Genomic DNA, 9,069 nt, shown 5'->3' with positions numbered 1-9,069 from the left:
TACCTATTCCTTTTTCCTTATTCCTTATTCGTTACTTATTCCTTTTTCCTTATTCCTTATTCGTCACTTATTCCTTTTTCCTTTTTCCTTATTCGTTACTTATTCCTTTTTCCTTATTCCTTATTCGTTACTTATTCCTTTTTCCTTATTCCTTATTCGAAGTTTGTTACTTATTTCTTTTTCCTTATTCCTTATTCGAAGTTTGTTACTTATTCCTTTTTCCTTATTCCTTATTCGAACATGAAGTTTGTTACTTATTCCTTATTGGTTATTCCTTATTCAAAATGTGAAGTATGTTAGTTATTAGTCCCAACGGACACCGTGCGTGCGTGCGTGTGCCCGTCCGTCTTTCAATGCGTGCGTCTATCCGTCTGTCTGTCCGTTCACGCAGATATCTGAGAGATGTCAAAAGCGATTTCATTCAAGTCTGTTACTTATTCCTTTTTCCTTATTCCTTATTCGAACGTGAAGTTTGTTCCTTATTCCTTTTTCCTTATTCCTTATTCGTTACTTATTCCTTTTTCCTTATTCCTTATTTGTTACTTATTCCTTTTTCCTTATTCCTTATTCGTTACTTATTCCTTTTTCCTTATTCCTTATTCGTCACTTATTCCTTTTTCCTTTTTCCTTATTCGTTACTTATTCCTTTTTCCTTATTCCTTATTCGTTACTTATTCCTTTTTCCTTATTCCTTATTCGAAGTTTGTTACTTATTCCTTTTTCCTTATTCCTTATTCGAAGTTTGTTACCTATTCCTTTTTCCTTATTCCTTATTCGAAATCTGAAGTGTGTGACTTATTCCTTTTTCCTTATTCGAAGTTTGTTACTTATTCCTTATTCCTTATTCGAAGTCTGTTACCAATCCGTGGCACATTGCGTCCACGTCACTTTCGTTTTCAAGTCATGAAGTCAATTGATAAAATTCGCAGCTTTTAACTTCATTCTTATTTGAGTTTTCGATAACTGATACCAAAAAGATCACATTTTTCGTTTTATATTGTTAGCAGTATAATGATTTTAACAAAAATGGGACCTCATGATTCTGCTAGTGACTGCAAAATGCGTCCAATGGTCTTCTTTGTCACTATGCAATAAATCATACATAGATATAATGAAAAACATCCGTTTTTCTTTTTTCCGTTTTCATGTCTCCATGCACTGATGTTCGACGTTAAAACACTATATATCCCTTTTTCATTTTTCGTTTTCACGTTTTTGTCAACTGATGTCCAACATTACAAAACTATATACTACATTTAGCGTTGGTTTTATGTTTTATCTTTTTACGATTTTCTTTCCTTATGGCATGTCAAACTTGTTGTCCACGTTGCCTTTTAGGGGAGGACCATTTGATATGGGGGGAGGGTGAAGATTCGAGAGGGGCCATATTTTCCCCCTGCCAGTCTCACTGGATATTATTTGTTTTCCTTACATTATTCTGGCATTTTATTTTTGGCATTCCTTCTTTCAAGGAATATTTTGTTTTATTTGCGGCCTTGCAGCAGAACACATGTATCTTACATTCGATCAGAAGTGGCCTGGAAAAATGTACATATGTAAAAACTTTACATAAAAAACAGATTTAAAATTCAGTTGTAAATGTTGTGACCATGGCATAACTTGAAAAATTTATTGAGCCCCAAAAATTCAAAAGTTCTGCACCAAAGGGAATCTGATTTGTTTTTCTTCCATTAGTTTACCATTTGAGTAGTGGAATGAGAATAGTGCCGCCTGGCAAATTTGCATTATGATAGAAACAATAGTTTAAAGTTTAGATCTTAACAAAGCATCGTTTTGTGAATATTTTCAAGTTATAGCTAACTATTAAAGCGGATACATATGAAAGATTAGTGATTATAGGATAAAACCAGATTTTAATTACACCTAAAGACTTTTTGAGGATTTAGGAAATCTAGGGGTTCATGCCTGTATAACAATGAAATGTTGAAACACCTAGTATTCATTGTGTAAATACAGCCTGTACACGTCAAACTGCCTTGCTTTTGTTGTCAATTATAAAGTCTGGACGAAACTTCAGTTGTAAACAATAATAATACACTTTACACGTATGCATGCTGTGTTGAGTAGTTCATTACTTGGCATTTTAATCTGCTGTTAGTAGGGAGTTGTACACATGGTAGTTGATGTTACTAACCACAGTAAAACAGTAAACAATTCATCAAATGTGAAGCGGAAACAAGGACCCAACTACTCCAAAAAAATCATTTGATTTTAAATGTCCGTCACTTTACTTGTCAAAGCTATCTGTTTGTTTACTTCACAATCATGCAAAGGCCCAACATTATTTATTAGTCACCAAATATTTAGCAAACAATATGCATGCATCTATTGAGAGCGCACAATTCTGAATAAATGAACATATCGAAAGGCCAAGTTGTTTATACTACATATACAGTCCCTTTTCATATTGTGTAGATCTGTTTGGAGCACTGAAAATTGAACTCAAGTTCACCTGTGCATAAGAAATTTACTAGTCTGGCGTTGGCGGCGCTCTACCAGATGTAGACAACACGAATGTCGGGCCGGGGGGGGGGGGGGTGCCGGTGCTCGAATGACGGCATTATTCAAGACGTTCGCGGCTTTTATTCCATAAACAAACGCATTGATACTATTTTAAGCAGTAATTCTAATTAACAAAGAAAAAAGATACTGAAGAAAATAATTTGTTCATGCCCGCAACCCGCAAATTAGCGCATCCGGACGCATCTTGCTGCATGCAAACACTTCTTGTGCCATAATTAAATATTGTGAGTTCAGGATGAAAGGGTCAGTAGCAGCCACTTTTGATATTTTTTTCAATAGCTTTTACTACTCCCAAAAGCATGTTAAAACACTCAGCTTCTAGCTTGTCAACAGAAACTTTATATTTTGTATTGATGTTGATGTCAGGCGAATTTAAGTCTGGACTGAAATGCAAGCGTCATCAAACAAGTTTTACACACATACAGAATGTGTTGAAGAGTTTTAATACCGACTGTGTCAGACAGCACGAACTAGTCTGTACACACAACAAAAATACCGCCAAAATATCAAAAGTTACAACTACTTTTCATTTCAGCAAAAAAAAAAAAAAAAACGAAAATAAAAAAAAAGTCGCGTCACCGCACCATTTTTTTTGAAGACACTTAGGATGGGAAACAAACTATTTTTTTGGCCTTAGTTTGCCATCTTTTTTGTTTCTCAAGCCATCCTTGGCAGGAAAATTTTTCACTTTATATGCTGAAAATATTTTTCCCAAAATCTTCCAGCCCACCCCCAGAATATCAAATGGTCGGCCCCTTACATCACAAAGCATTCATGATTGACATCGACATCGGGTGCTCGAGAATTTTCCCATGGCACATGCAAATAAATCTAAAATATGAGTCTTGAGTCTTCAGAGTCGCGGAACAAAATGTATCAAATAATCACACATTTTCTACCATAGCTTGATTAAACAGAGAAGCGTCCCAAGGCCTGTTAAACATTTTTTTTCACTTATAATTTCCCCACTAATGCAAATGCGCAGGTTTACGAGAATGGTTCTTTCACAATGTCTTATTTTCGTTTGTGTACCAGTATTTTTACTGCCTTTAAGTATGTTTAATAATGCATCTTTGTATATGTCCAGCTGTGTTAGAATTTTTTGGGTGATAATTGGGCCATAAAATGACACAATTTGTTCCGCACCCTTTTACGGAAGAGACTTTCTTAATATTCTCGATTTAATTTTGTATAGCTCATGAGAACACTCCCGAGCGCAACCGATTTCCAAGCCCGTGCTTTTGTTATGTAAATTGACTCTTTAGATTGTTGCAAAAATTTATTCTATGTTCGCCGATGGGAAAACATATACACTGGGAATTGGATCCGGAACACGTACTTAAACATGTGCGAATGACAGGAAAGGGTAAGAGAACGCATACGCATGCAAATGAGCTATTGTTACGTTAGTGTCGGCCAATGAGTGACTGTTACTGGTGAAATTGAATATGCAGATAAGGGTCTACCAGGACTACTTTCGTCCAATCCACACTAGAGTCTGCCGCGGCTGAAGACGTATCGTCATGGATGGGGTAAGATACATCCTCAAATACGGTGGTGACCAAAAATCTTTCCCTAAGGAAGGCCTCACGGCAACAAATGTTGCCAGGGTGTATAGGCTGAAAAGGGAAAGTGTCTATCTTGAAGACGCAGCCAATGTGCTGCTGTACTTCCCTGACGAAAACGGCAAGTTTTCTGAACTACAACCGGGCGTGATATATAATGTCTACGGCGACGGGCTCGAGAGTTCAAACATGCAGCCTGGAGTGTCGTATCAATTTCAAAACGGTAAGCGACGTAGTGTAAAATTTGACATATTGTGCATTTTCAAGAAATAAAATCGGCTAATTTCATTTTCAAAATGGCACAGGATTATGAAATTTTAGGCTTAGGCTTATGGACAAAAAAAACATAGTATATTTCCTGTAAAATTTAAAGCCTTCGAAAAATAGGGTAGGTTGGTTCCGGGTCGGCGATTTTTTAAATTTTATTTTTTGTTGCGAAACCCCGAATAGGAAAAAAACTCTTGAATTTTGTACAGTTTGCCCCCAAAATATTTAACAATGGAGAGTATAGGGTCGGCGGCTTACTGGAAACACATGTACAAATTTTATTTGTTTAATTCAAACTTTTTTTGCCAGAGACTTGGTGTCGCATTCTTGATTATGTGTGTACGTTTCTTTTGATCGAAAAAATATCACGTTTTACTAGGCTTACTTTTCAATTTTTGCTTGTCATTTCTTAATCGCTGAAGACGTACGTACAGACAACGAGTAATTTAACGCATAAAAATCTCGACTCCATACTAGCAATTTTCTTCTACCTCCATGGTTGACCGCAGCTTCCGTACGTGAATGAATGTGAGCGCGATCGCGATACGTAAAGTTGTTCACTTGACTGTATAGGCCGATGTACGAATATTGATAACGTGTTGCGTATATACGCAACTGATTCCGATCGGTACCGAACACTATAGGACCACAAATCAAAATGGCGTCACACTCACAGCCAAGTTGTAGCTGTCAGATGCGTTAAAACACTCAAAAACGTTCGGCTTTTAAGTAAATATAGGACTTTGTCCGATAGGTAGCTAAGCGAAAGGGTACAGAACGTAGGAATTTCATTTGATACGCATGCATTGTCAAATTTCCTACGTGAAGCTGGCTTTAAAATTATCTTACCCCTTCACTGCCAAACACCCCCTCCCCCCCCCCCCCGCCGCCCCCACCGCCTGTCCAGGTCACATTGATTTCTATTGTTTTGATAAAGCAGCGTTTATGTTTATCCAACAGGACCAAGTTTCTTTGGGAACACAGTCGGGATGGTTTTAGTCAACATGCAACTTGCCAGCCGCAGTCGTCAATGACGTCACCTCATCCTGCTCGTACGTCGTCACCTAATCCATGGTCCAAACCAAGGCCAATAAATGTACCACCACCAGGCGTCAGCTTCAAGGTACAAAAGAAAAACCCGATCTATAGGAAATCTATCATGGTAGTTGAACTCAAGGAGGCACAAAAGTACTCACAGAGAACTCGGGAAATTTATCCGCTGGTGTTGACACTAACGGATAACGACTGCACAGTGGAAGGCGTACAGAACAAGATCTATGAGGAGACAGGGATAGAAATGAAGTTGTTGGATACCAACAATTTTCCCATTTACAATGGACCATCTACTGCAGGTAAGTCAACATTGCAGGGTACAGCTTTAAGAATCGTTGGTAGAAAACAGCCTCTTTCAAACTACAAGGTATCTGACTAATAATTTGATAGGAGCACCTATCAACCATATGCCAATTGGAAAGCTTAAATATTTAGCTACACAACTGTCTATGACATATCCATTGTTTACACGAGGAATCAAGGATCACTTGACAGGAAATTCAAATACCCTTTCAAAAATTGGCCTAGATTCCTGTGATATTTCCGGTCGAATTTTAGACTTATTCTAAATCGCTGAAAAAAAACATTCTGTCATAACAATTGACTAAGGCCCTGCAAAAGAGGCATGTTTTTCAAGCAAAATACAACTTCTTTCAACCACATAAATTTCAGTCAGATACCTTAGAGTGTTGATGTGGAAGCAGGGAAAAATATGTTTTTGAAAGGTTTTTGAACTTTGTCACATACTCCTTGTGTAAATAATGACACAAAAATGGGTCCAGGTGGGTTGCCAAATATTAGCTTCAAACTATATATAGTTTGTATGGATTCTTGGCAGCATTTGTCAGATAATTCTTTTTTTCAAAGTAGCTGTATAATTGCCCATCAAGCGCCCTCAACCACACTGTCACAATTATCACACAGCACACCGAATACGTGTGCCCATCTCCCCATCTCAGCCACATATAGACCAATCAGTCTTTGTTGCCAGTCACAAGATAAAAATCAATGATGGTGCTGATTTGCACATGTAAGGATTTCTGTGTGTGAGCTTGTATGTGGGGGAGGGAGGGGGCAATGTCAAATGGTCTTAAATTATTGTGTTAGTTTAGCCTGTTGAACAGGTTTTATTCTCTCCCCTCAGTAAAGGGAAAGGTCACTAAGGCTGATTTTGTCATGTGCGTCTCCTTTCGGTTTGGTTCGTACAGGAAAGTGGATAATGTATACAAGTAGAAGTTAGCATGTTTGTCAAAACAATTGTCTCTCTGCAGATTGACTTGTAAATATAGGTCTGCTCTTTGTTTTGGTTTGTTTTAGATCCTATGTTTTGGAAAACGCCTAGAAAGATAAAGGCAATAGAGGCATCACAATTTGAGGAGTTAAGATCCGGCGTAAAACGGAAAAGGACCTCAAGTAGATATAATGATGAAGATGAATGCTCTAGTGTAAGTATTTACCCATGTTTGCCACTTAAAACCTTGACCGCTTTCAAAATTGATCCTTGATAGGGAACTGCCCCTTTCATTGTTTATGCTACTTTTTATGCTAGTGAGACAGGGATTCTCAGAAAGTAGATTAGTTCGCTCATGGTAGATACAGAGATGTGGTTTCGAAATATGACTTGTCTGTTTCTCAAATGATCATAGAGTGACAGTATTCATGGCCTTGACTTACAACAGTATTAAATTTGGTGGTTTAGCCAAATTACACTTAATATGTCAATTTTGGCCAATCTTGATGGGTGTAGCATGCCAGCAGGGTACGCTTTTCCATTGCAGACACCTGGTACCACCACTGAAACTGGTTCAAGATGGTCCTATTTTACATTGTGTAATTGTCATTTTCTATTTGTTTCTTGGACCTGGTGATTCATTACACCTTGTATGATAGCAATTATCGGACCTGTTTTGATGTCATATTTTACATAAGGATTTTAGCAAATGCAATATTCACTAGATTGCTGCAACAATCACTACACAGTAATGTTGATAATGTGAGACTGCAAGGTTTTTGTACATTTGTTGATCCCAAGATTCCAATAAAAGCCCAAGATGAATTTTTATTTGCCAGCCAAGAAAAGTTGTACACCTAATGAAACTGATCTTATTCTTTACAGGATACCTTAGCACAGATCAGGAATAGCCTTCAATGTATCGTGTGCTTGATGGAGGTAACTTTCCCAGTTTACATATGCCATGGATGTAATATGATTACCGGTTGTTATGTATGTGTAATACGATGCACCAGCTGCCCTCACTGTCGCCATGACATCAATGAAGCAATGGGCCCAGTACGAGGCATGGACAGCCTAGCAGATGCTCTACAGTTTAAACGTTCGTCTGATAGAGACATTGCCGAGTCCGCGTCAAAGCGATCAAACAATGAGGAAGGAAACTCTTCACCTGAGTTAGGGCTGCCAAATACACCAGAACAGGCAACTGATGAGGATGTAATAATTAGTGACTAGTGTGCCAGAGAGACTTTTTCGTACAGGGGTCTGCTGCCGGAGTTCAAAACATTGACTGATGTTTAAGGTCCAAAAGTAACCTGTTTTTTTTTGTGTGTGTGTTTTTTTGTTTTGTTTTGTTTTTGTTTTTTTTAGGGGGGTCATTGTACGTTTTTCTGCTGTTTCTACTGTTTTTCTGAAACATTTTGGCATTTCAAGTGTATTTGAGCCGTGTTCTGGCTTTCTTCAGATGGAACATTGACCCATGGTTACTATGGTTAGGGATATTTTCAAGAAAAATAGACCCATCTTGGCAACACATATCTGTATTCCTTTCTATGGGGGCGTACACCCCTTGGGAGTGGGGGAGAGACATAGTTTGCCAGCTTGTAGCAATGTAGACCATGATTTTAGTAAACAATAAAAGTTTCTAATAAACGAACAATTTTGTGTTTACTTTTAACCAAATGAATACCAAATGGTCAGCCCCTTGTTGTTGATCAATGAATTTTGGTCTGCACTTTAATCAGAAATTGCAGCTGATACACCACACTAAGGGGGGGGACAATTTGATATGGGGGGGGGATCTCGAAGATTGATGAGGAAGCGGATTTTTTAACCCTGATCAACAGGTCTTAATTTTCCCACTCCCTTCAGGCCTTTTATTGTCAGGCCTTCTCTGGCCGATTTTTTTTCATGGACATTTGCTGGGAATTTTTTTTTTCAAAAATCTAACAGAATCCCCCCAGGATATCAAATGGTCCACCCCTAAACCTAAATTTCATGATGTACCGTTAAAACCCTATTAATTCAACCCTCTTTTAATTCATCAACCCGTTTCTGGAAAACATTTAATTTCCGCTTTCATTTTAACCATATGAAGAACTGAACACTGCTTTTGTCTCCTAATTTGACCACTTTGTCATCTTTGTACCTAGATACATTTTGTATCTTACCCAATTATAACTTTCAACTCTGATAGATACAAATAAAGTAGAACACAAAAAAAATTTGAATCTCAAAAGTGAATAAACAGACACCAGTATCTTGTCAGTCACTGCAAGATTTGCATTTTTACAATTTAAAAATACTATATTTGACTGTCAGCAAAATTGAATTTAAATAATTGAACTACTAGTATTTCAATTTTTTTTCTGGTTGAATTATGAAGGTTTTTACTGTACTTGGAGTGTT

General features: G+C 37.6%; 1 protein-coding gene across 1 annotated transcript; it reads left to right on the top strand.

The window, feature by feature from the left end:
* The first annotated feature begins 5,337 nt into the window (after positions 1–5,337).
* On the top strand, positions 5,338–8,315 carry LOC139134265 (uncharacterized). Its single transcript, XM_070701170.1, has 3 exons — positions 5,338–5,728; positions 6,747–6,874; positions 7,546–8,315. Exons 1-3 carry the CDS (start codon positions 5,407–5,409, stop codon positions 7,894–7,896), a joined length of 801 nt encoding a protein of 266 aa, XP_070557271.1. The 5' UTR covers positions 5,338–5,406; the 3' UTR covers positions 7,897–8,315.
* Positions 8,316–9,069: the final 754 nt, after the last annotated feature.

Source organism: Ptychodera flava, chromosome 6 (genome assembly GCF_041260155.1).
Source record: "Ptychodera flava strain L36383 chromosome 6, AS_Pfla_20210202, whole genome shotgun sequence".
Classification (NCBI taxonomy): Eukaryota; Metazoa; Hemichordata; class Enteropneusta; family Ptychoderidae; genus Ptychodera; species Ptychodera flava.
Note: the sequence above shows the minus strand (reverse complement) of the source record. Positions and strands in the feature narration are given on the sequence as shown.

Coding starts and splice junctions, on each gene's coding strand:
- LOC139134265 (XM_070701170.1), top strand. CDS start 5,407: ATGACGTCACCTCATCCTGCTCGTACGTCGTCACCTAATCCATGGTCC. Junction 5,729..6,746: donor CAATGGACCATCTACTGCAG/GTAAGTCAACAT, acceptor GGTTTGTTTTAG/ATCCTATGTTTTGGAAAACG. Junction 6,875..7,545: donor ATGAAGATGAATGCTCTAGT/GTAAGTATTTAC, acceptor TATTCTTTACAG/GATACCTTAGCACAGATCAG.